The sequence below is a fragment of the Lolium perenne genome, chromosome 2 (genome assembly GCF_019359855.2).
Source record: "Lolium perenne isolate Kyuss_39 chromosome 2, Kyuss_2.0, whole genome shotgun sequence".
Lineage (NCBI taxonomy): Eukaryota > Viridiplantae > Streptophyta > Magnoliopsida > Poales > Poaceae > Lolium > Lolium perenne.
The window spans coordinates 276,365,171-276,391,829 of NC_067245.2; the positions used below are offsets into that span (position 1 = coordinate 276,365,171).

Genomic DNA, 26,659 nt, shown 5'->3' on the forward strand with positions numbered 1-26,659 from the left:
AGTACTTTAGAAGAAATCTTGTAAATAACATTACATAAGCTAATAGGTCGAAACTGACCCAACTCCTTTGGGCTCGCCACTTTGGGGATTAAAACCACGAAGGTCCTGTTTATACATTCCGGGTTGTCCTCTCCCCGCAGTATCCTCAGGACTGCTTTGGTGACCTCCGCACCACATAAATCCCAATGTTTCTGGAAAAAGTGTGCAGGGAAACCATCTAGGCCTGGGGCTTTCAGCGGATACATCTGAAAGAGAGCACTTTTCACTTCGGCTTCGGCAAAGGGAGCAATCAGCATCTCATTCATCTCAGGTGTTACACATGGGGCTACCGACTCCAGCACCTCAGCCATGCCATTGGTACCCTCCGAAGTATACAACGTATGGTAGAAATTCCATTCCGGGCCATAGAACTCATCTCTTGTTTATCCTCAGTGATGGAACCATCATTCCGTGCTAGGCGCTCAATTATGTTCCTCTTCTTCCTCTTGCTAGCACGTAGGTGGAAGAAACGAGTATTCCGATCTCCCTCTGCCAGCCACTGTATGCGAGATCGTTGGCGCCACATAGTCTCCTCCCTGTGCTGCAGCTCCACCAGCCTCTACAGTCTTGATCTCCTCATAACTCGGGCCGAGCCGACCCGGGGATGCTCTGAGATCCTCAAGGTTCCTCCTGAGTTGTTTGATTTCCTTCCCAACCTGGCCGAAGGTTTCCCTCCCCCACGTTGTCAGTGATCCCGAGAGGCGGTAAAGAACTCTGCTAATCTGGAAGAGGCCCCCAGTCAGAAAATTTCTAGCCCGTTATGAATAAAATAAAAGGCTCAAAAGCCCAATGCCATGCACCGACCGCCCAAGCTTTTAACAGGGCAGCACAACGAGGAGGACTGGGCCAGATCTGGGCCGAGCAGGTCCCGTCCGCGCCTCCAACTGGCTGCGCCGCCGTTCCTCCTGCGTTTCGGCGTGCCGGCGGAGCTCCCTGGCGGCGGAGATGGTGCGGCGGCGGTGGATGGGTGGCGGCGGCGCTTCGACCTGCCTGCTGCAGCTTGGCAGTGGGGCTTTACGGGCCTGTTTGGGCCTGGCCGGGCCAGCTTGGGCCTGGTTTGCCCCCTTTGCCATGTCCGGTCGGCGACCGCGAAGGTGGTGGAGGTAGTTCCCTCCCGCCCGGTTGGGGTGCCGCTACCCCCGTCCATGCCCATGTCGTCTCTTCCTCTAGGCCCTATTCCGGTGACCACAATGCGACGGCGAGGGCGACTACAAGACCGTGGTGGCGTGTGCTGGTGGGTGGCATGTTTGGTGGAGCACGTCGGAGCGTTCAGGGTGGTGGGTTTGGTGGTCGGGAGAAATCCTTGTCGGCATGTCCGACTCCGACGCGGCGACGCCTGCGGGTGCCGCCTTCCTTCCTGAAGGGCGTCGGATGTATCCCTCCCTAATCCCTTCCGCATACCGGGGGAAACCCTAGGCCGAGTCCGGGCAGCAGCGGCGTCGTCGTCGTTCCCTTGTTGAAGGTGCTGCTTGGTATGCGGCGTCTCGGCGTGCTAGGAGCGTGGTGGTACTTCTTCGGAGGGCGCAGCGGTTGCGGAGTCATCATCGTTTTCGTCAATCTGCCGGTGTCGGCATTAGTTTCTTTTTCGTTTCTTTTTCTTGTCGTTTGGGCTAGGTTGTGCTGCGGCCCCAGCTGTTTCGTTGTATCGGATGGTTGCTATATTAATATAGCGGGGCGACAGCCTATTTCGAGGAGGATGCCAAACGGAATTTTCTACAAAGTTTATCTAACTTACAAATGTTTAATCACGACAAACCTAAAGATCCACTAATATTTAGACAGAGAAAGTATGGGTATGCAGGAGAATTTTTAGAGGGAGCCTTGCATCTGCAGCGCTCCGGCCCGCCTGAGCCCATCTGGCCAAGTAGCAGCCGACAACCACCACTGCCGACACACCACCGCCAATTGGGGTTGAGGTCGACAAGTAGCAGCCGTCGACCATCGCTGCCAAGATGCTCCACCACGAGACACCACCGCTACCGAGACGCTCCACCACGAGATGCCACCACCACCAGCACCACCCGGCCACGCTGGACCAAGCCCTCCCGAGGAGCACCGCCGCCAAGGAGGGGGGGCCTCGACCTTACCTCCAGGACATGGGTAAAGAAGGGTTGCCGCTAGCATCGCCCGTTGACCACACATGGGAGGGGTGGACGAGGGGGCGCGGCCGGCGGGAGTAGGAGCCCCGTTGCCCTCAGGGGGGGGGGGGGGGGGGAGGGGACGGTAGGCCCCCACTAAAGTTTTGGTCTGGGTCCGCCCCTGCTACTTGCTGCCACTGCCATAAGCTACCTTGTTATAGTTAGAGGACTTCGTAGTTGAAGTTTACAATTTCACTAATTTCACATACAAAGTACAATATACTAGTATGTGTGTGCTTGAGTAATGCCAAATGGATGCTAAATATGCTCACATAGGATGCCAAACGGAATTTTCTACAAAGTTTATCTTACTTACAAATGTTTAATCACGACAAACCTAAAGATCCACTAATATTTAGGCAGATCAAGTATGGGTATGCAGGAGAATTTTTAGAGGGAGCCTTGCAGCTGCAGCGCTCCGGCCCGCCTGATCCCATCTGGCCAAGTAGCAGCCGACAACCACCACTGCCGACACACCACCGCCAATTGGGGTTGAGGTGGACAAGTAGCAGCCGGCGACCATCGCTGCCAAGATGCTCCACCACGAGACACCACCGCTACCGAGACGCTCCACCACGAGATGCCACCGCCACCAGCACCACCCGGCCACGCTGGACCAAGCCCTCCCGAGGAGCACCGCCGCCAAGGAGGGGGCGCCTCGACCTTACCTCCAGGACATGGGTAAAGAAGGGTTGCCGCTGGCATCGCCCGTTGACCACACATGGGAGGGGTGGACGAGGGGGCGCGGCCGGCGGGAGTAGGAGCCCCGTTGCCCTCAGGGGAGGGGGGGGGGGGGGGGGGGACGGTAGGCCCCCACTAAAGTTTTGGTCTGTGTCCGCCCCTGTGCAAAGCGAGCAGTCAACGTCCCGCTTCTGTTCTGCAGTATCAGCTCCGTTATCCCAGTGAGAGTAGTCAGTTGTGCACTGGAGCTCCACGGGCCACGGCCCCCACCTAGTTCACGTTCCAAATTCATGCTCATGGCCAAATTGCTAGGCACACCAATAGAAACCCACTGGCTGGCTGCCATTCCATCATGTTTTCTAGTAGAAATTTGTTGTGTTTTACCAAACTATCCACATCCATTCCGAAATCAGGAGAGATTTAGCAGATTTTTTTCTGTTCTATAATTTTTATCGTGATTTTGTTTCAAATATAGTAGTCTTTATTTCCTTCGCTAGTGAATACCAAAGACAGTTACACAGGAAATAATGGATAGAAAATTAACCATTTACAACACATCTTTGGACTTTTATTGGGTCTTTCTCATAGTTTTCCCACCGTTCAGCTCTCCTGGTACAAAATGAGCACACAAGGATTGACAACTACTCAATCGAGCACTAATTAAGTCTCGCGCGTGCTAACGTACCCGAGTCATGTAAAATACTCCATCCTTCCTAAATTAGGATGCTTGTAGTTTTTAGTCAAAGAAAAACTTTTTAAAGTTTGAGCAATTATATTTAAAAAATCACCATCCAAAATTTTAAATGCATGTAATATGAAAATTTATTTCATGATGGTTCTAAAAATATTAATTTAGGATTATAAATGTTTAGTCTTTTTTCTATATAGTTGATCAAATTATGAGAAATTTGAATTTATCTAAATATTATAGGCATTACATGACTGAAGGAGAATCATGTGCATGTGGTAGCGCGTTTCCCAATTCCTTAATATTATATTTTAGGTGTGCATATCATATAGCGCTTTTCGCTCGGAGCATCTCCACGGATTGGCTCAATAGCTACCCAAATAGCTTTATTAGAACCACCGCATGTTTTGGCTCACATCGGATAGCCCCAAAAATCATCGGTGTGTTCTCCTGAACAATAAAACCGCCGACACGTCCTTGCAGGCACCTACAAACGGGGTGTGAATCGCCGTGTGCCACGTAGGATTTTCCAGTTTGGGGTCGTCCTGTCAGCGAGACCAACATCGTGTCACGTTTTAAATGATCGTGTGACGAGGCCGATTGTCGTCTTCAATGGCCGCGCCGGCTCCCAAGAGAACGATGCGATGGCAGAGCTCCCACCGTCTACAATGCGCACAACGGACACCACTATAAACCGCCCGCCTCGCCATCGTCTCCATTCGTTCCCGCCGCTCCTCTGAAAAACTCTAGCCGCCGCGGCTCCGACACCGGAGACTGCCAACCTCAACCTTGAGGAGGCGGTGGTGCTTCATAGATCAAGCCTCTTCCTGTTGACAGAATATCGGCTTCCGCAGGGAGGGGCGAAGCTTCGCCCCCTCGTCGCGGAGCGCTGAACGCAGCTGCCGCCAACGCAGAGGAACAACGCCGAGTGGACGCTAAACAACCCGGTGTGGGTGCGCGTAGTCGTGTACGTACTCCTGGATAAGGTGTCAAGGTGGGATCCCACCAGGATTTCAATTATATTGTATTTTATCTTTTCTATTTTAAGTTATATTGTTAAGATTTGTACTATTAGCAAAAGCAAAATAGATTGTAAGTGGGATTTAGATGGGATCACACTTGCCACCCTACTAATGAATGTATACAAGTACAGTATTTCTGTTGCACAAACGCAAGTTGGCATGGCCTCTGCAGTCTGCATGCACAAATTAGGGCATCTCCAGCGGCGCGACGTAAACGGTCGCTCAGCGACCGTTTTCGTCCGCCGTGACCGGAAATGCGTCTGGCACCACCTCCAGCGGGGCGACGTAAAGTGACCGGGCCGTCCGTGGAGACGCAAACCTGGCCCAAATATGCGCCTGGGATGCGTCTCTGGCGGACGCTCGGCGGACGCGGAAATGTCCGCTCCGCGGACGTTTCGTTGGGCCCACGTGGCAGTGATGCAGCGTCGATGCGTCTTCTCCAGCAGATCCACCATGAGCAGCGCCGGACGCGGCCAGGCTGCCTCGCCTCCACCTCCACCTTCACCTCCCACTCCACCTCCTCCGGCCTCGAGCTCCTCCGAGGAGTTCGACTCCGAAGACAGCACCGACCTCCTCCACCCGGTCAGGGACGCCGCGGCCCTGGCACTCGCGGCGCAGGAAGCAGAGGAGGAGCTGGCGGGCCACGCGGCGTTGGACGCCAAGCTGGAACAGCGCAGGCTGGCGGCCGCCGCTGCAGCAGAGGACTCCCACTCGGAGATATCCTTGTCCCCCGATGACCCTGATGCGCCTACGCCGGAGGAGAGGGCGGCGGAGCAGAGGGCCATCGTCGAGTCTTTCGAGACGCTCAAGGACGACGCCACCAACGCGAGGCTGGAGCAGTGCTGCAAGAGGACGCGGCGGCGCACCGAGCCATAGCGGCCGCGCGGGAGGCGGCGGAGAAGCAGGCGACGGAGCGACGCAACGACGGTGCCGGCCCATCAGGAAGCAAGTAGTCTAGGCTTATAGATCTACTTTGTATAGTTTTTATGTATTTTTATGTACTACTTTTACTGTTTTTAACTATGTTGCAATTCAAAAAATAGGTCACCCGGTGGGAGCACACCCAGACCCAGACCAGACGCAAACTTTTATTATGGGGCCTTGCTGGGGGGCTTTTATTATGGGGCCTTGCCCGACCGGGTCGATCAGCCAGCCACTGGAACCCAGTTCCAAGTCCCGACAACGGATTCAGACCGCACTCACGCCGTTCCGCGCGCCGTGTGCAGCTCGTAGTTACCTGCATGCCAGCAGCCTCGCAGCGTCGGCACACACACCAGCACCAGCACAGACGGGCCAACAAACCCGCGTTGAAAGAAGCAGTCCATGGTAGCGACCGTTTCCGGAGCCGACCGATTCCGCACCCCGCCCGATCCGACGGCTGGCGACCCATGTGCCCAGAAAGGAACGTTAACCAGATCACCTCAACTGGCTATATATACCTGCCGTGATGGAAGCATCACATCCGTGGAGGAAATCCTTATTAATACTAGTGCGCAACTATAAATGAGATGAGTGATCGTGCATGCGTTGGCTCGTCTGGGCGAGCAAGCAACGGGCAACTGGCCAGCCATCGAGTGGCCACACTCTGCCGCCGGTGAGCTGAGGCACACGCTAGCTGCACACAAGTGTCTCCCAGCAATCGAGCAGTCCCCGTCAGCATACGGTTTCCATTCCAGCATTGAAGGTGTGGCCCGATAGAAAACCACACTGCCACACAAGCTTCGATTCGATTCGATTCGATTCTGACCGGCTAAACGCATGTTTTTCGCCTTTTTCCTGGCATGCGCGCGCAGATGCGCTCCAACGATCTGCTTCCTGGACCGTAGTATATTGCTTCAGAGCTGAAGACGAATCTAACTTTTGAGGAATTTCAGTGGCTGCATCGGTAGACTCGTTGACACGTAGCCCGGCTAAGCTGGAGCCGGCTCGCCGTAAAAGAAGAGGCGAAGGAGGGCGGAAGGGACGAGGAGTGCGTGGGCGGGAGATTGCATGTACTAACGCAGTTCCAAACTCGTTTGAGTCGTTTTGACTCGAAGAAGTACTGTACAAGGAATCAGTCCGGTGAGAGTGACCATGACATTCCCCCGTTCGTCGACGGCGTCTACAGCCTCTCCTCTCAATTAATTCTTCGGACCGGTGCATTGGAAATAGTCGCGACTAGTTCTCCTACTTTGTCTCGAGTAGAATATACATCAGGCAATCACCAAACTGGACACATTTGCCTACCTTGGTCATTATATATAGAAATACACATTCTACGGTTAATACCTCCATCTTAAAACTTATGCTTATATTATTTCTAAAAGTCAAACCAAGTAAAGTTTGATCAAACTTTTAGAACAATCTATCAACAAATATTATATTTTGTAGATACCATATGAAATATATTTCATGATCTATTTAATGATATCAATTTTATATTTTACATGTTAATGATTTTTGGTAAAAGCTAACTCAAACGTGACATAGTTTGATTTTCTAAAAATAATGTAAGACTTAAGCTTTGGGATGGAGGTAGTCAGTGGCGGAGCTTGCCAGGAAAACTGGGTGGGGGGCGCAAACCAGAAAAAAAAACCATGATCTTGGAGGGAAAAAAGCTCAATTTTTTTACTAAACCTTATTTTTTTTTCCAGTGGATCGGAGGTAGTGTAAATATGGCTCGGAAGAGCCATATGACACGGGAGAAGGGGTGGAACTCGCCGGCGCAAGGGAGCCATGGTGCGGGCGGATTTGAGGGTGTTGTGGGGATTTTCTCGCTAGAGACGGAGAGAAGCAGAAGACAAGTAGTGGGATGGACTACTATAAAAAGAAGGCGTGTTTTGCAACAAAAAAATCATTTTGACTGATATGTTGGAGAGGTTGTTGTTGTTTTTAAAATTAATAATATGGGGGATTTTTTTGTAAAATAAATTACATACTTGGAACCAGTTTGGTCTGACTCCCATACCCCATGGCTTGTCCCATTGGGTCGACCAGGGCCAAACCCTAGCCCCACCCCTTCCCACCTCCCCTCCCCACGTCCCCCGCACCGCTAGCGAGCAAGCTCTACTACGATAAGCTTTGTTTGGCTCCGCTGGCGAAGGGCAAGGACAGTGACACAAGTTTAGCTCGCTCTAGTGTTTGTAATCGTCACTGGATGTTCTAAAGACTAATTTGTTATTTCAGTACATTTTGGGACTTTTTACTACTATGGATCATTATTTATAAATCGATGTGCTTTTTCGCAAAAATACAAATATTTAGAAAAAATATCAACATATACACTGTACAATTCATGGTAGTAGGATCTCATAAAGTATAATACTTTCACACTATATATTTTTCGTATAATGATAGTGGCTATTTGTTCTTATATTATTTATTTAATTTTACAAAGTTTAACTCTACTGGATACGGCAAAGGATAAGGGCATCTCCAGTGGCGCGACGCAAACGGACGCTGAGCGACCGTTTATGTCCGCCGTGACCGAAAATGCGTCTGGCACCACCTCCAGCGGCGCGACGCAAAGTGACCGGGCCGTCCGTGGAGACCCAAACCTGGCCCAAATATGCGCCAGGTTTGCGTCTCTGCGGACACTGCGCGGACGTGCAAAGTGTCCGCTCGGTCCTCGCACAGGCCCGCCTGGCGGGGGCACAACTGATTCGTCTTCCGCGGCATTACTTGCAGGTGGTGCGCTGCAGCCTTTGCAGGGCCGCGTTAATGGCGCGCCTTGGCTTCCGCGAGCGTGCGCAGCTAGGCGGCGTTGCAGTGGCAGGCCATTGAAGGCGAGATGGCGTCCGAGCTTCTTAAAGGGACGCTGCCGGCGCCCATTTCCCGACCAAACCATTGCCAGATCCCACACTATCCACCCCACTGACGCCATGGGGAAGAAATGCTGGCCGTTCCGCAAGACCAAGAACGACCACGAGGCTAGCGACTTGCGGTCCGGCAAGAAGGCACGGGTCGGCCGGTACGTCCGCGTCGACCTTGCACGGCAGCTATCGGAGGAAAACCGGCCGGTATCATGGCCGGACGCGAACTTGCCGGGAGGGGGCTGGTACCTCAACTCGAGGCGCGTGCCGGTCCCCCCGTGCCGCGCGAGGGCCGAGAGCGGCGGGACGAGGTGCGCCGCCGCCGAGCGATCTTGCCGCCGGATCTGCGGGAGGATCAGACGTACGCGTTGAACTCATACAACTGGATTTCATTCAGGACGTGGGAGTTCGACGCATGCCGCCGCGCTGGATACCTCGACGACGTGGACTACTTCGACCGCGAGATCGTCGTAGAAGAAGAGGAGAACGACCAGGAGGACGCGGACGAGGACGAGGATGAGGACGCGGATGAGGACGTGGACATGGCAGACTACGACCACGACGACGGCGGGCCGGCGTGGGAACCGGAGACCCAGCCGCAGAACATTTCCGAGGAGGAGGCCATTGCCATGGCACTGGCCAACAACGAGCAGGACGAGCTCAACGATCTCGCTTTGTGGAACGGGCTCGCAATCCAGCTCTGCGAGTCCGCGCTCGCGCAGGGAAGGCCGGCGACTCCTCTGGCCACGCCGACGCGTTCCAACGACCGCGCTCCGCCTGCTGCTCTGACGTGGGATCCCTGGCCACAGCCTCCTGCGCATGCGGCGGTACCTCCTCCACCGCTGGCGTACGAGCTTCCATGACCGACGCCAGAGTTCATTGACCTCATCAGCGACGACGAGCAGTAGGCAACACCTACTTTTACCACGCCTTAAGGGCTTTTTATGTTTTTTATTAATGTAAATTATGGCTTCATGAATGGAAAAAAAATTATGCGTCGTACCGCTGGAGCCACCCCCGACGCAAATGGACGCCCGGACGATTTCGACCATTTGGGCCGACGCACGTCCGTTTAGACGTCCGAAATGCGTCGCGCCGCTGGAGTTGCGCGCGCCCTCGCTGCGGTTCCACTTCCGCCGCTCCGCCTCGCTGCGGAAGACGGGCGGACACGGCGGCGAATCACCGCCGCCCAATCCCGCGGCTCGGCTGCCTGCACCTCCACGGGAGGCCATCGCGCGGCGGCGGGTGGGTGATTGGTGGCTGGCTGGTAGTGGATTGCTCGTCGGAGCGGGGGACTGGCGGCGGCGGAGGGAGAGGAGACGGCGGAAGGGAGTAGGGTTTGCGAACCGAACTCCCCTCCGCGATCCCTTTTAATAGGGGTCGTGCGTGGAGTTTCTCGGGCCCCTGAACTTTCGATTCGGGCCGGCCCATGTTTACGGGATCTGATCTACGCGCGTTTCAGCCCGAACCCGTAAATCCGTCGGAAAAGTTCGGTTCCATCCGGAGAGCTCATGCCATCCCCGGCTTTCCGAGACCAGGTCTGGGACTCCGGACGAAACAAAAGCGCGAAACGTCAAGCGGGCCTATGTTGTCTGCGACAAAACTGGTAGTTCCCTCCATTAATTTCGTTTTCCCTCCAAAATACGCATAGAACCATTTTCCCCGCCGAATTTTGGAGGAGCTACCGCCATTCTCCCCCACAGTTGCAGCTCCTCCTCTTCCCTTCCACCACCATGCTGCCGAAGAAGCTCGCCGCCGATGGCGCGCCGAAGGTGAGGAAGCCGCGGGCGCCAAAACAGATGTCGCCGGGCTGGACAAACGTGCAGTGGGCGGCGGATGTGGAGCGGCGGCGGAACGAAACTCGCGAGGGCGGAGAGGGGGAAGAAGTGTAACGTGAATAGGGTGGTGGCGACGGCAGACGAACATGCGAGGCTGATCTCCATTAACTTCTCCCAGCTGCGCGTCGGCCAATTCCCCGGGCCATGGCCGACCGAAGGTATGATCGGCTCTCCTTCCACCTTCTCGCCGGCGTCGCCGGCCACGGCCATGTTCTAGGACACCTACGCCGCCGACATGGCGGCGTTTACGCCGTCACCGCCGGCGTACAAAGGTGCGATGTACGAGGCCATCTCGCCTGCCCTGCGACATGGGCCGCTCTCCTTCTCCAACCCCGGGATGCCGCCGCCGAATGAGACTGTGATGCACGAGGTGATCACATCGGGCTCCATGGCCGCCACATTGAGCTCGAGATTCTTCACACAAGAGAAGGCAAGGGCGACGGAAGCCGTCGCGTCGCGGGGCATCGTCAACGATCAGAACGGCGGTACCCAAGACATCGAAGAAGATGATGAACAGACCTACCTCCATCAGGACGTCGACGAAGAGGAAGCGCCTGAACCCACCGAGGAGCCATCCAAGGGGAAGAAAAGGAAGAAAACTCGCCGCCAGCCGAGCCGTGGATCAAATGGACGAATAAGAAGAGGAGTGCATCGCCGAAGCTTGGAAGACCGTTTCCATGAACGTTATCACCGGCGCGAATCAAAACTTCGAGATGTATTGGCAGCGGGTCAAGGTGGCGTTCGACGCGCGCAAACTCGTCGATCCATACTTCAACAAGACGGTGATCACACGCGGCGACAAGGCAATGGGCACCCATTGGGGGATCATTCAAGCGGTGTGCAGCAAGTGGCGCGGCATACAGGAGGAGATCGACGATCGGCCAGTGAGCGGCGAGGACTTTGAAGCCAAGGTATGCTCACTCGCCGTGGCTCCTCCGTCGACTCTACTTCTCCGAGGTTTAATCTTGAATCGCCGGCCTGTTTTTGCAGGTGCGGCGGGCGTTCACCATGACACGGACGACAACGACGGCCAGATGTTCAAGTACCTCAATGTCTTCGCCCGCATCGAGGAGTGCGAGAAGTGGAAGGAGGTGCGCGAGAATCTCGCTAATAACAAGGGCGAGCAGTACAACCCCGATGATCTAGCCCCTTCCGCGTCGGCGGGCCGCCCCGAGCTCGGCCAGAAGAAGCTGAAAGAGCAGAAGAAGGTCGGCCATCTAGCCGACAGGTTGCAGGCGTCCTTCGACAAGTGTTGGGCCAACGCGAGGGCGCACGCCGTCGAGAGGGACGACAAGCACGACGTGCGGTGCAAGGAGATGCTCGCCAACCAGGGCGTCCGAATTGCCTTGCTCGAGGAAACCTCCGCGGCGAAGAAGAGGAACACCGACCTGGCATTCCTGATCGGCGGCAACGATGCCAACATGGACGAGGAGACGAGGGCTTGGTACGACGCCCATCGCCAAGAAATCCTCCGGCCCCCGTCGGCTGCTTCGTCCTCCGCTTTGACGTCAACTCCCGCCGCTGCGACAACTGCAGACATCGATGCTTCACCGCCCGATGCCGCGCCAGACGAGGCTCAGGACGGGACCGCCGATGAGCCTGTAATCCTCTAGTTTCTGTTTCGATCGCCGGAATGTGGCTGATCCGAGCGCTGGACTTTGGCGATTCTTTTGTGTAGCGGGAAGACGATTTTTTGAAACTATCACCGCTGATGGGCGAATCCCGGGGGTGCGACTGCGAAAATGTTGCCCCCCCGCGCTCTTTTTACATCCAATCCGGTGTTTGTTATATCCGGATTTTCGTCGGGGGCCTCAAACGGCTGGAGATGCTCTAAGTTTTGTGCATGTTTCCATATGATCATGTAATTTAGGTTATATATTACAAAACATATATCATTGAAAAGCTTAGAAATTCAACTTTCTAATGATATAATTTCTGTGCTATATAATTTAAATTATGTTACTGAAACTCGTGATCTAGGGATACGCTCGTAGGGCCTGTAAACCGGTACAGAGGGAGTATGTTTTATCGATTTCCTCTGTTGCTGTCCTCAGGAAATTCTTCTTCTTGTCGATGTCTTCATCAACCGCTTTGTCCTCGATGCTTCTTAGTCGACGCAACGCAGAAAGGCTGGACACAACTGCATCGGTGAGGGTGAGAATTGAAGTATTGAACAGGCTTCCTGGCTTTATGGGTCGCTGCAGGTACATCAAAATCCACTAAAACAAATGCAGGTACACCAGAAGTCCCTTCAGCTCTCGAAGAACCTAGATGCAGATTTAACACAAATTTGTTGACCTGTGATCATGAAGAGCACCGTAATTAAACGCACGCCTAACTTAGTAACTTGGCACACTGCGCCAGCCATTCCGGGCAGCTGCTTTCAATCATTTGGGCCACAAGTTATCTACTTCAGTGCATGCATTATTGCCTTATTGGAAGATTGGAATCACTTGGAAGAAAGGACTCTTCTTTTCAGAAAAGTAAAAAAGTGAACCGAGGCATAGCCCGAATGGTTGCCGGGTGCTGATACCTGTGCTACCCGTGAGATCTCGAGTTCGAGTGCTAGCGCCCGCTCTCTCATTGTACACACCAATATATCATCTATTGAATTGTTTGGAGGGCTTCTTACCCCCCAAATCGCATTTTTTTTTTTAGAAAAGTAAAAAAGAGGCTCAGCAAAGCTCAAGCTCTCATCCACATCCGTCAAGACATGAGGCATTCCAAAATATCGATAAGCTAGAAAGTCCCAGGACAATTCGTAACTAAGGAGGACTCAAAGTGCATTTTAGCAGTTCGAGCAAATACACGACTATCGTGCTAAAGGGTGCATCGCCGCAAAATTCTAGACTTAGGTTCCATCAAAATGCAATGCTAATATCTATCTGCAGGGACTTCAGTGGCTACAGCCGTGAAGGATAGCGCTTGGCCTGCTGACGAACACGCTTCTTGTACTCCGGCATATCCTGCAAGTGCAGCCAACGACACAAACAGACATACAGGGTGTGTTAAGCACATAACTGGAACAAAACTGAGGAACTGTGCCTTCAGGTTATTGAAGTTCAGGATATAAGAGGAAAACCTTCTTATAGAGTTCGTAGCATCGATGCTGTGCCGCTGAATTAGGATTTGGGTCATCAAGCAACTCCTGGATGCCTATCAAAACTTGCTTCACTGTAATTGAAGGTTTCCATCCCTGAAATGAGTGACGGATATCATGAAAGATCAGGGGGTGGGGGGTACTTGCATGGTGCAGAGATATGGTGAATAGGAAGTGTAGAAATCAGTTAAATCTTACACCACCCAGGATTGACAGGCATACTAGCCCAGAATCGTAGACATTGATATGGAAGAAACCTGCTGGAAACTTGCATGCAGGAGAGGTGCTTGGGTAATTATCATCAAAGCTCAAAGTTAGGGGGAAATATCCACCCTCCCAGTCAGTCTGCAAGATAACAAATTTAGAGCATAATGTTACTTTATGGAAAGACAATTTTGCTGAGCTACACAGCCTGGAACTGAGACTAAGAGAGTACAGAAATCTGACGTGAAAGAAAAATGTAGCAGTCCATTCTTCACACACAGAGAACTGGAGAAGTATCAGATAAGAACAAGTACTGAATTTTTGACACCAAGTATCCGTATCAAATCTGTTGTAAAAGAAGATTGTAGCACTACACAATTCACACACAAAGAACTAAAGAAGTATCAGATAAAAACAAGTTACAGTTCAGAATTTTTGACAATAAATATCCATTTCGAGTTACCCAGGGATTGCAGAGGAAATGGTTTAGTTCAGTTCCGAAACGGTTCATTTCAGTTCCCACAGGGAGTTCACAAATTCCGAATGGGTTTCCACCTATTCTTCCTAGTCGACAAAAGGCTCAATATATGGGTTAATGCAGCCATATTCGACAAAAGACTTTCAAAGGGTAGCTCAATCAATAAAGGTAAAAATCCTACACCAATTAAGGTTGTTTGCATGAGTGGAATAGAACATATTGTAACTTTCTGCTGATAATTATTGAATTACGATTTGTGAGGCAGTAAAAGTGGACATCAGAAGCAAAGATAGTAGAAACCATAAGTATGCGTAGCTTACAAGAAGTTTTGTCACTGTCTTGCCTTCAAAATAAGATATTAAATGTTTTAAAGAGAAGATTCAGAATCTAAAACACATTTTTGTAATGACTATTCAGTATTGCCGTTATTGGTTTCCTATTCTAATTCCATACTTCTGTCGCTCCCTCCCTGTATCAACAACAACAACAAAGCCTTTATTCCCAAACAAGTTGGGGTAGTCTAGAGGTGAAACCCATAAGATCTCGTAACCAACTCATGGTTCTGGCACATGGATAGCAAGCTTCCATGCGGCTCTTTCGATGGCCAGTTCTTTGGTGATACTCCAGTCCTTCAGATCTCTCTTTACGGACTCCTCCCATGTCAAGTGTGGTCTACCCCGTCCTCTCAGTGGAGCTTCTGGTGCTGAATATGTCCAAACCATCTTAGACGATGTTGGACAAACTTCTCTGCAATCGGTGCTACCCCAACTCTATCTCGTATATCATCATTCCGGACTCGGTCCTTCCTCGTGTGGCCACACATCCATTTCAACATGCGCCTCTCCGCCACACCTAATTGTTGAACATGCCGCCTTTTAGTCGGCCAACACTCAGCGACATACAACATTGCAGGTCGAACCGCCGTCCTATAGAACTTGCCTTTTAGCTTTTGTGGCACTCTCTTATCACAAAAAATGCCAGAAGCTTGGCGCCACTTCATCCATCCGGCTTTGATCCGGTGGTTCACATTTTCATCAATATCCCCATCCTTGTGCAGGATTAACCCCAAGTATCGAAAGGTGTCCTTCTGAGGCACCACCTGTCCATCCAGTCTAACCTCCTCCTCGTGCCTAGTAGTACTAAAACCGCACATCATGTACTCAGTTTTAGTTCTACTAATTCTAAAACCTTTCGATTCCAAGGTTTGTCTCCATAGTTCTAACTTCCTATTGAGCCCCGTTCGATTATCATCACCGATTAGGACCACATCATCCACAAAGAGCATACACCACGGGATATCTCCTTGTATATCCCTTGTGACCTCATCCATCACTAAATCAAATAGATAAGGGCTCAAAGCTGACCCCTGGTGTAGTCCTATTTTAATCAGGAAGTCATCGGTATCGCCGTATCTTGTTCGAACACTTGTCCCAACATTATCGTACATGTCCTTGATGAGGGTAATGTATTTTGATGGGACTTTGTGTTTCTCTAAGGCCCACCACATGACGTGTCTCGGTATCTTATCGTAGGCCTTCTCCAAGTCAATGAACACCATATGCAGGTCCTTCTTTTGCTCCTTGTATCTCTCCATGAGTTGTCGTACCAAGAAGATGGCTTCCATGGTCAACCTCCCAGGCATGAAACCAAACTGATTTTTGGTCAGGCTTGTCATTCGTTTTAAACGGTGCTCAATGACTCTCTCCCATAGCTTCATTGTATGGCTCATCAGCTTAACTCCACGGTAGTTAGTACAACTCTGAACATCCCCTTTGTTCTTGAAGATTGGTACTAATATATTGCGTCTCCATTCTTCTGGCATCTTGTTTGCCCAAAAATGGAGTTGAAGAGCTTAGTTAGCCATACTATCGCTATGTCTCCAAGGCCTCTCCACACCTCAATGGGGATACAATCAGGGCCCATTGCCTTGCCTCCCTTCATCATTTTCAACGCCTCCTTGACCTCACACTCCTGGATTCGCCGCACAAAACGCCTACTGGTATCATCAAAGGAGTTGTCCACTTCAATGGTAGAGCTCTCAGTCTCCCCATTGAACAGCCCATCGAAGTACTCCCTTCATCTATGCTTAATCTCCTTGTCCTTCACCAGGAGCTGGTCTGCTCCGTCCTTGATGCATTTGACTTGGTCAACATCCCTCGTCTTTCTCTCTCGGATCTTGGCCATCCTATAGATGTCCTTTTCGTCTTCCTTCGTGCCTAACCGCTGGTAGAGGTACTCATACGCCTGACCCCTTGCTTCACTCACAGCTCGCTTTGCGGCCTTCTTTTGCTATCTTGTACTTCTCCATGTTGTCTGCACTCCTATCCAGGTACAGGCGTCTGAAACTATCCTTCTTCTCCTTAATAGCCTTCTGGACATAAGTGTTCTACCACCAGGTATCCCTAACTTCGCTTCTACTCCCCCTGGACACTCCAAACTCCTCTGAGGCCACCTTACGAATACAGGTTGCCATCTTCATCCACATATTGTCCGCATCACCTCCTTCCTCCCAAGGGCCCTCCTTAATGACCCTCTCCTTGAACGTCTAGGCTACCTACCCCTTGAGCTTCCACCACTTCGTTCTAGCGACTTTCGCACGCTTATCCCGCTGGACACGAAGTCGAAAGCGGAAGTCAGCCACCACAAGCTTATGCTGATGGACAACACTCTCTCCAGGTATCACCTTACAATCTAGGCACACACTCCTGTCTTCTCTCCTTGAGAGGATGAAGTCAATCTGGCTACTATGGTGGCCACTACTAAAAGTCACTAGATGAGATTCTCTCTTTTTAAAGAGGGTGTTAGCTACAATCATGTCGTACGCTAAAGCAAAGCTTAGGACATCTTCCCCTTCTTGATTCCTGATATCATAGCCAAAGCCCCCATGCACCCCTTCAAAACCTATGTTAGATGTACCCATGTGGCCATTAAGGTCTTCTCCTATGAAAAACTTTTCGCTAGTAGATACACCCCTAACCAAGTCCTCTAGGCCTTCCCGGAACTCCCTCTTGGTGTTCTCATTCTGGCCTATTTGCGAGGCAAAAGATATTCAGCAGTAGTATACAGTTTCAGCAGAATTTGATTTTATTTCGTCATGTTTATGCCCATTATGTGGTCATTGTTACAACTAAACAAGGTCAACCGAAATGCTAAGTCCTGCACATGTAAAACTTCTACTGAAACACTACAACGAAATAGAGCCAGGATTCACTGGCTTGGCTTCATATATGTTATGCACATTTTAACCTAAGGACAGTTAAAATATTAGCTAGTCACATATCACAGACAGCCCATATGTTGATCAACTGCCTCAACCATTACGAATATGAAATTCAAGGAGCAATGAAAATTCAGTTCCTCGTGTCAACAACACAAGAACGTCTGACTAGCAGGTATAGCACGCGCTTTATTTTCTGCTTAGGAACATAAACGTAAGATAGATATTTTTTTTCCATATAAATGTAATTTGAATGAGAGATGCAGGGGACACCAATGACCCATATGATTGCAAAATGTAATCGAGTTTTATTCTGTAACAGTAAAATACAGTGGCAGACATAAGCAAATCAAAACAACACAATGATGCACCAAATCATACAAGATGAATTATAGGTTTGAGTCTTTTATGTAACTGAACAAACTGAAATTCTGTTGCATTAGGATATAATGATATATTTCCATAACAATGTTCGTTCATGCCTACTTTTTCAATAACAATGTGCAATGCTACACTTGAAGCAGTGAAGGGACAAGGGATTTTGCAGTATCAAATGTCTGATGTTCAACTTGCACTAGTCCAAAGAGTTCTGCATCAATCGTAGCAAAACCCTGCACATACTGAAACCCTCCTCTGCTTAATTCATTATCATGGTCATTTTTTCCTCAATTTTCCATGTGTGACCAAATCAAGCTATTTAATCATAAGCAGGTTAAGAGAAATTGGATAGGAATCACGGACATCACGGTACAGTGTGAGTAAAAAAAGAGACAGATATTTCTTACGCCTTTCTTGCCGGGGATGATGCACTGCCAGATCATGAGGTTGACGGACCCATCCGGCAGGGTCTCCGGCTTGGCCACGAAGCCCTGCAAGAACCAAGAAGCACCAATGCCCCCATTACCACTTGCAGAATCACGGAAACAAACAAATAAATTTAGCCAGGGGGACGAGGGGGAGAGGAAACAAGTAGCTAGGTCGTGGTGTGGAGGGCGCACATGTGGGTGGTTCTTGCGCCATGATTTGCGCTCCTCGGCGAGGCGGCCTCGGGCGATGCCTCCAGACGCCATCCAAGTTCCAATAGGAGCTCGCCTCTGCCGCCGCCGCCGCCGCTTCTTGTTCTTCGAAGGACTCCCTGGGATGGGTGCCGGACTGTCGGTGCCGCGGCGCCGTGGATTGTCTTTCGCCCTTTTTTTCCGTGTCGGGTATGGGCTTATGGGTAGATTAACCTTTTTTTGGGTACGATAATTAGGGAAAGATTCGTTGACACATTATATGCGACTAAATTGGAACTGGCGTCGTTTGAGTTGTTTGTACGAGGGCTAGATTCAGGTGGTCTTCTGTTTTTACTTATCAAAAAATACGATAGTACGCGTAATGCATATTCTTAGGTGGTTAGTAGGGCAGTGGCATCTCCAATCCACCAAAGTTTAAACCTTATGTTTGATACTTTAGTGTCTTATTAAAGAATATTCATTGATGAGTGTATGTATGTGTGAGCGTCTACGTTTGTACCATGTTTCGTAAAAAAAGTACGCCTTTCCACGGTCATGTCAGCTATGGGCAAATGCATTTTTTTCTTGTACCGCATTGATGGTTCATGTAGATTGTTGCAAACATCTTAAACCATATTAGTGCGAATGCTTTTTTTTTCCCTAACTGTACTTGGGAGGAAAACTTTAGGGCGCGTTCGCGTTGGTTGCCTGCACACCACTGTCGCAGTGGGAAGGAGCCCCTACGCGTCTAAGAAGGACCATGAGCCATAAAAGCGACTTTATTTGGTGGCCTGCACAGAGATTTTTGGCCCCATGGAGATATGGTATCTGCCGTTTGGTAGGTCGGTTTTCAGGCCTTGTAGTAGCCCAGAACATCGCCCCTGTTGTTTGGTTGCAACCCATAATCCGGTTCTGTTAACCTCTTCCCTTCAGTGGTGAGGTTACCAGCGATGAACAACACAAGTAAGAACACAATCATAGACGACAAAGAACTTAGCAGTGATCATAGACGACACAAGTTCACGAACACAACATTTTGCAGACACGATCATAGTTCTGGACACGGCAGACAGGATCATAGTTCAACACACTAGACATGAATAGGAACTAGACACGACATGGTACCAGGTTAGCTTCGGACATGATGCTCGGAGACGACACACCTGGTGTCATCGCGATGGTACGGGCACCTGCTCACCACCTCAGTGCAGGTGTGGTCGAAGATGACCACACTATACTCCAAGGAGGACACCTTCCTGAATGTGAGGAACTGGCCTACCTTTAGTTGATGTGCGACGACGAAGGCCGTCCATCCCTGGTCGATGAATGCGTCATTGCCTTCTCCTCTCGTAGTCATCCTCCAGTTGCTTCCGGTGTTGGTGGTGACGATGATGTTGGAAGGAATTTCTCTTAACCAATTGACGAAAGCTTTAGGGATCATGAGCCGGCCGAAGGTGGGCTTGAAGATGATTTTGAGGAAGTGGTTCAGCCCTGCCTCCTCGTGGAAGTGGCCGACCTTAGCCGACCTTCCACGACGCTTCTTCGTCGGTCCTTCACCGGGAATCTCAGCAGGTGACCATAGCATGATCTTCTCAGTCTGCCAGAAGAACACAAGCAATTAGAGGTGTGCCTACTCACAAGTAGTTAAGATGAAACCGAACATTGATAACATTAGTAAGGCCTCATACATTTTCTCACACGACAGACATAGGGAGTGGCCACAAACTAAGTGTAGTGTGCGACGACAGTGGCACACATGACTAAGTTTGAGGCCACCACCTAGCCTTCCGTTGTGCCTTTGTTGAATCATTGGCCAATGCACCAGACATACCAAAACGAGGCCTCATATGTAGGATCACACGACAGGCAAAGGGACTTCCCGCAAACTAAGTCTAGTGTGCCAGTAATATGGCACACATGACTAAGTTTGAGGGAAGCACCATGCCTGTCGTTGTGCCATAGTTGAATCATTGGCCAATGCAGAACTGAAGAAGCAGAAAGATACAAAGCAGCGTATCAGAGGCCTCATACAATGAGGACATATGTAGGAGATGTTTGAACAGAACTAATGGCATGGTCATGTTAAATCATGCCATATGTTCTGATCAATTATCTCCTCATACTATGATCCCAGGTTATAATCATTGGCCTAGTTCAATCAAGAAACAACACAAGTAGCACTTCAAATTGAGTACATTACGACTGGTACTTAGGGTACATTACAAATTCTACTTAGGCCATATTACAAATTCTCCTACCATCTACATCACATTCATCACTCGTCACAAGTAGCCCTGATCCTCTTCAGCTTGTCCTTGATTGCAAAGTTCACTTGAAGCAGATCGTATATGTCATACTCTAACTTTCTCTTCTCAGCCTCCAAAGCCTTTTTTCTGCCTCCCATTCCCGTTTCTTGAGCTTGTGCTTGTGTTCTCTGCATATTCTTGAGCATAGAAACTTCGTTCGTCAAGTCCTCCCACTCCTCTTGCGTCTCAACAAACTAGCACGACTCAGCATAATCTTTCACACAACAATCACAACATGCTAAACCCGAATACAAAGAAAACCTTCCCCTATATGCATGCAAAGTACAATCTGCCAGTTTCACCAATCCAAAGCCCGGTCTTTGAAGGATCTACCGCAATCCGATATTAGAGTAATAGATCTAAGCAAATCGAGACCGTGAAAAACAAGAACCGGACAAGAACAACAAGAAATGGGGACGGACAACTTGCAAACATCAATCCGAACGCTATCCTAATGGAAACCCTAGCAGATCTAATGTGCATGTCGTCGCAATTGCCCGAGAATGGCATGTTCTGCCAGAATGAGTACGAAGGTGAGAAGGAGAGGTAGTTACCGCCATTGTTCCGGTCGAGGATGAGCTCGAGGTCGCGGGCGAAGTCGAGATGCCGATGAAGACTGCGGAGCAGAGTGCGGCCGATGTCGCGGTGGTGCTCGCCGAGGTCTCCTCCTCCGGTACCGGTGCTCCTCCGTGCGGCGGTCGGATTGGTCGGCGTGAGGGGAACCACCAGGTGATGTGACAGTTTGGGGGAGGTGAGAGTGCGGTCGCGAGTGAGATGAAGGAGAGGGGAGCGGTGAGGCTAATTATGGCGCATGTTCCCGAAGGGACGCGACGTTTCCGCCTCCATTCCCCACGCATGCAGCCTTGTGGCCGCAACGGGCCTGGCCCGGAGAAACTGCCATTCCGGCGTTCCTGCAGGGCCTGTCCCAGGGGTGCTTTAAGAACTGTGCGATGCAACAACGCGGCTCGGTCCAGACATCCAAACCGACCGAAAATTGTTGGCCCCATGCGAGCCAAGGGGCATACAGCCTACCAAACGCGCCCTTACCCGAACTGCAATGGTAGCTTGTGTACCCAGATCTGTCCATAAAATACTACTCCCTTTGTTCCATTCTATAGTGCCTATAGTTTTTTGGCACGGAAATTAGCGCAAGAGTATTTTTTACACAAGACCCCTAGCTGAATGATTTGAGATCAACGTAAAATTTGTGAAATCCATATCTTACTAACTTATCATAACAAATTTGGGAGCTGAATGATTTGGGAGCTGAACGGGGAGGGGGTAATTAAAAAAAAGCTAAGCTACAACCTTATATTCTGAAACAAATGCCAAAAATCTATAGGCAAGGAACGGAGGGAGTATTGCATATCTAAACATTTTTTTTGTGTATATACCTTAATTTTGAAAAATCTTCAACATACTTTTATAAACCAAGGGAGTACATTCTATTGAGACTTTGAGAGCTCCCACTCCGACATTAGTGCGAATACTTTTTCTTTGTCTAACTGTACTAGGAAGGAAAATTTCACCCAGTTACATGCGCAGCTAGATAAATTTAAGTCAATTATCTTAAAACCGACGAAGTATTTTTTTTTGTTTTTTTTTTGCAGAACATCCATCTTGAACCCCGAGCCTGGTACCGAATTGACATGCAGTAAGCATTAGTGCATTACAGCCAAGTCTGAGTTCAATGCATCAACAGTTCGACAGGGTAAATATGCATTTGCAGTTTCATCGCTCACCCGTGTTTGTCCTGACGAAATTCTTCTCCTTGCCGATGAAAAGTTTTTGTTCTGTTTTTTCGAAGAACCCTAATGCAGTTAACCCCAAGCTCAGTTGACGAACTCAGGAACAGCATCGTAACTCACGCCTAACTTGCCACACTGAGCCTGACCAGGCCACCCAATATTTTTTTTTTTTGAAACGAGGCAAGACTTGCCATTTTCATTAATAGAGAAGAATAGATGGTCAATTTATTAACGGAAAACCGACCAAAAACCAGTACAAACACCCATGCCGACCGTCATGGAACACGACCGTCGCATGGGCAAACACAACCACCCTTGCACAAACACCACCTAGGCGAAGATCGTCGTCGAGGTTGCCCACCGGCGTCATCGTCATCACTCCGCACCCACAGCGACTCCGACTTCCCCGAAGAAGCGACCAACAAAGAAGACCTTGCCGAAGCGGCACCGCGAGGTTCAAGCTGGCCAACGCCAAACAGGTGGCTCCTCGTGTAGGGGAATGCAGCTCCGACTCGGATGACGAGCTCCGGCGAGGGGATGCGCAAGACCCGCGCCGAAGGTGAACTTCACCTGGACCGCCCCTTGCAGGTCATCGTACGCCGCCCAAGAGAAGACCTCGAAGAACATGGCAGCTCCGACTCCACAGCAACGGAAGACCAGCATGGAGGAAACTCGGACACGCCGGGTCAAGCCGACTAACAAGGTCTTGCCGCGACCAAACCATCACACTTCAACGCCATCGTTGCCACATAAGCCGCCACACGGAACACCGACATCGCCGGTTGGACACCTGCCAACCGCGAAGATGTGTGCGTCCAGCCCAAAGGAAGAGCAGATGTGATCGAGGTCTTCTAGACGACGCCCCAAAGGAGGTAAGCGACGTGAGACGACGCCCGTCGCCCGACCCAACAGGGCCAGAGCTTTCACCCGAAGAGCCTGATCCGAGCTTGGAGGCCGAGGGAGCTCCACGGCAGTGCCTCCAACGAGGGAACGAAGATGGACTGGAAGTTCATTTTAGAAGTTTTCAATAAACACGAGTACTATGGTTCATCACATCAAAGAAATTATGGTCACATCACAACACGTTCACAGACTAATAATACTTAGATGGGAGTTATCTTGCAGATGGTTCGTAGCTACACCCGTGAAGGATATTGCTTCGCCTGCTGTCGGACACGATTCTTGTACTCCGGCATATTCTGAAAATGCAGTCAATGACACAAACAAGCATGCAGGTAAGAACATAACAAGAACAAAACTAAGAACTTGTACGTTCAGACTATGGAAGTTCAAATTACAAAAAATTAAACCTTTGAATAAAGTCTGTAAGAAGCATCCTGTGCAGCAGAGCTAGGATTTGGGTCATCTAGCAACTCCTGTATGCCTACAAGAACCTGCTTTACAGTGATAGAAGGTTTCCAGGTCTGAAAAGAATGGGAGAAGTCATCAGATCTCAATGGGGCTATTTACATGATATAGACATGCTGTAAAGAAAGTATCTACTTAGTAGAAACTTACATCACTCAGGATTGATAGGCACACTTCCCCGGTGTTGTAGACATTGACATGGAAGAAACCTGCCGGAAACTTGCAGGTGGGAGGGTTACTTGGGTAATTATCATTAAATTCCAGAGTCAGGGGGAAATACCCACCCTCCCAGTCAGTCTGCAAAAGAAAATATATTTAGTAACATCAATATCAGTTTGGCAAGCCATGGTGCCTGGAGAGTGAGTACTAAGAAGAGGCTACAGACAAATTTGTTGTACTAGAAGAAGGGTACTACTACACTATGCACCTAAATTGAAGAAGCATCAGTTTCAGACATCAAATAACAAGTTAACCGTAGTGACAAAGGTTTTGATACAAAGAATCGGTTTCTATTTGGAAGGTGGAGATTTCACAGGAAATTGCTTATTTCAGTTCTCACGTTGCAAGTAAAATGAAGGGCGGGCCTGGTGCAGCGGTAGAGCCTCACCGCCTGTGACCGAGAGGTCCCAGGTTCGAGTCGCGGTCTCCTCACATTGCACTTCGTGAGGGTAAGGCTTGCCACTAACACCTTCCCCAGACCCCGCACAATGTGGGAGCTCTCAGCACTAGGTACGTCCTTTCCACGTTGCAAGTAAAATGGGGTCTAACTGCTCTTTGTCAATACAAGAGTCATTTCATGGTTCAATGCACCCATGTTCCACAAAAGAACTTTAAGGGCCGTGGTTTAACAGAGATTAACAATCCAGCACCAATTAAGGATGTTGCCTGAGTTTAATAAAAAAAATGCAAGTTTATAGCTAGAATTGTTGAATTGTGATTTATGCAGTAAAAAAGGACACCAAAAATGTATACAGCAGAACACTAAAGTAACTTAAGCCTACAAGCATTTCCATCGAACTTGTAATGTCTAGCCTTTCACTGAAATAACATTTTCAGATGCTATTAAGAGAAGATTCAAAAGCTAAAAGACAGTTTTCTAATAAATCTTGATTGCCTAGGCAGCTCACTTGTTTCATGCTTCAGAAGATAAAAGAAGTCAGCAAAGTGTATACCCATTCATATTCAGACTTTGATTTCATATGGTCAAGATTTTATCATTCAAGGGCTCCTAGATTCAGTCATATAAGGTCAACGAGAATTCAAAGTACTGCTTGTGTTAACTTCAGACAGATCACTCTCCCAACCAAATAGAGACAGGATTGTTCAATCATGCGCTAGCTGGGCACAGGCCTGTCGGCACGATAATGTGCTTACTTAGTGCAAGATGTTCATGTAGTACATTTTAACTATCTACATTTACTTCACAGTTTACAAATATACATATATGTTGATCTACTGCATCAAACACAACAAGGAACATATATGAATGACCTGCTTATCTACAGTTCGAAATACATAGTGCTGCTTTTGTATAGGAGTCAAGGAGTCAGTAAAACTTAAGTTCCTTAGGTCAACAGGAAAATAAAATGTTTGAGCAAAACCAGGAAAAGAAAAACCTCAATGGAACAATAGCACATCTTTTTCTTCTGATTCTGAATATACTAAGCTTAAATGGTTCTTTTTCATGTCAACACAAAATGTAGTCGAATTTTTCCTGTAAAAATATAATACAGTGGCAGATATAAACAATCAAAAGAATATAATGAAGCAAAAAATCAAACAAGATGAATAGTATGTTTGGTTCTTTTATGCGACTGAACATACTCAAATTCTGTTGCACTAGGATAGGATAGCAGTGTCTAATCTACCTACTTTTTCAATAACAATGTAATGTTACTAGTCTACTTGGAGCAGTGACGGCCTGAAGGGACCCAGGGTTTTGTACTAACAACATCTAATGTGCAACTTGCATCAACGGCAAGGGCTTTGCATTAAATACTGCACAACCCTTTCACCTACCGAACACTATGCCTGGTACATATCCAAGAATATTTTTCTGAAGATTACCCGTCGGACAAAATTAAATTATAACCATAACTAGGCACATTCAGAGAAACTGAACAGGAAGCTAACTGCATTTCATATGACAGTGTAATAACAAAATCGCGAAGCATATAAAAAGGCGAAGTGAGTACTACTAATGATTTCTTACGCCTTGCTTGCCGGGGATGACGCACTTCCAGACCATGAGGTTGACGGTCCCATCAGGCAGGGTCTCCGGCTTGGCCACGAAACCCTGCAAGAAACCAGCAAGCACCAATGTCCCCATTACCACTTGCAGAACCAGGGAGACAAACAAATTAAACTGGCCAAAGCAAGAAAGCAAGTCACGGTGTAGGGGCGCGCACGTGGGGGTGGTTCTTGCGCCACGACTTGCGCTCCTCGGCGAGGCGGCCGCGGGCGATGCCTCCAGATGCCATCCAAGTTCCAGCACGAGCGGTCCGCCGCGCCGGGGTCTCTCTCGCCGCCGCTTCGCCTGCTTCCAAGGACTCTGGCTGGGTACCGGTGCGGCGGCGCTGTGGATTGTTTTGTACTGTTGGTTCTTGGTTGCCTCTTCAGTTTCGGCTCCCGGTCGCGGGTGGGGGGAAGTAAATACGAACACTTTTGGACTGCCGCAGCCGAAGAGGCGGGTGACCTGAGTTGAAGAATCTCGTGAAAAAAAAAGAAGACTTGGGGTCTGTTTGGTTTCTAACCATATTTTGCAAAGCCTAATTTTGGCAAGTGTGGCAGCCATAAAAGTGTGGCTAGGATTTTGGAAGCCACAAAGTGTGGCAAAAGTTGGCAAAAACACTTTATGATAAGTGGGCCATATGGATAGTGATGTGTGACAGCTCTAAAGTGTGGCAAGAACCAAACACATACCAAATTTCCAAACTTTGGCTTGGCAAAGTGTGGCTGGGAACCAAACAAGCCCTTGGCTTGTCTTGGAAGGAACTTGGCAAAAGCTTGGGCCTCTTGTTCGAACGATATAGGTGCAGCCCGCTGG

At 49.4% G+C, this 26,659-nt stretch overlaps 2 protein-coding genes across 2 annotated transcripts; both read right to left on the reverse strand.

Moving 5' to 3' along the window:
* Positions 1-12,911: 12,911 nt before the first annotated feature.
* Positions 12,912-18,416, reverse strand: LOC127336462 (SUMO-conjugating enzyme SCE1). Its single transcript, XM_051363270.2, has 5 exons — positions 18,195-18,416; positions 17,982-18,065; positions 13,496-13,642; positions 13,280-13,393; positions 12,912-13,163 (listed from the first exon to the last, which is right to left on the reverse strand). Exons 1-5 carry the CDS (start codon positions 18,264-18,266, stop codon positions 13,101-13,103), a joined length of 480 nt encoding a protein of 159 aa, XP_051219230.1. The 5' UTR covers positions 18,267-18,416; the 3' UTR covers positions 12,912-13,100.
* Positions 18,417-23,231: 4,815 nt separating this feature from the next.
* On the reverse strand, positions 23,232-26,288 carry LOC127336460 (SUMO-conjugating enzyme SCE1). Its single transcript, XM_051363267.2, has 5 exons — positions 26,022-26,288; positions 25,826-25,909; positions 23,764-23,910; positions 23,556-23,669; positions 23,232-23,444 (listed from the first exon to the last, which is right to left on the reverse strand). The coding sequence occupies exons 1-5, from the start codon at positions 26,091-26,093 to the stop codon at positions 23,382-23,384; spliced, it is 480 nt and encodes a 159-aa protein (XP_051219227.1). The 5' UTR covers positions 26,094-26,288; the 3' UTR covers positions 23,232-23,381.
* Positions 26,289-26,659: the final 371 nt, after the last annotated feature.

What these genes read in the sequence shown, in the direction of transcription:
- LOC127336462 (XM_051363270.2), bottom strand. Translation starts at nt 18,266, where the DNA reads ATGGCGTCTGGAGGCATCGCCCGAGGCCGCCTCGCCGAGGAGCGCAAA. An exon ending in GGCGCAAGAACCACCCACAT is followed by an intron (nt 18,066 to 18,194) that starts GTGCGCCCTCCA and finishes TGGTTCTTGCAG; the next exon opens with GGCTTCGTGGCCAAGCCGGA. An exon ending in GCTACGAACTCTATAAGAAG is followed by an intron (nt 13,164 to 13,279) that starts GTTTTCCTCTTA and finishes CTGCACTTGCAG; the next exon opens with GATATGCCGGAGTACAAGAA.
- LOC127336460 (XM_051363267.2), bottom strand. Translation starts at nt 26,093, where the DNA reads ATGGCATCTGGAGGCATCGCCCGCGGCCGCCTCGCCGAGGAGCGCAAG. An exon ending in GGCGCAAGAACCACCCCCAC is followed by an intron (nt 25,910 to 26,021) that starts GTGCGCGCCCCT and finishes GGTTTCTTGCAG; the next exon opens with GGTTTCGTGGCCAAGCCGGA. An exon ending in TCATCCCCGGCAAGCAAGGC is followed by an intron (nt 23,911 to 25,825) that starts GTAAGAAATCAT and finishes TTTCTTTTGCAG; the next exon opens with ACTGACTGGGAGGGTGGGTA.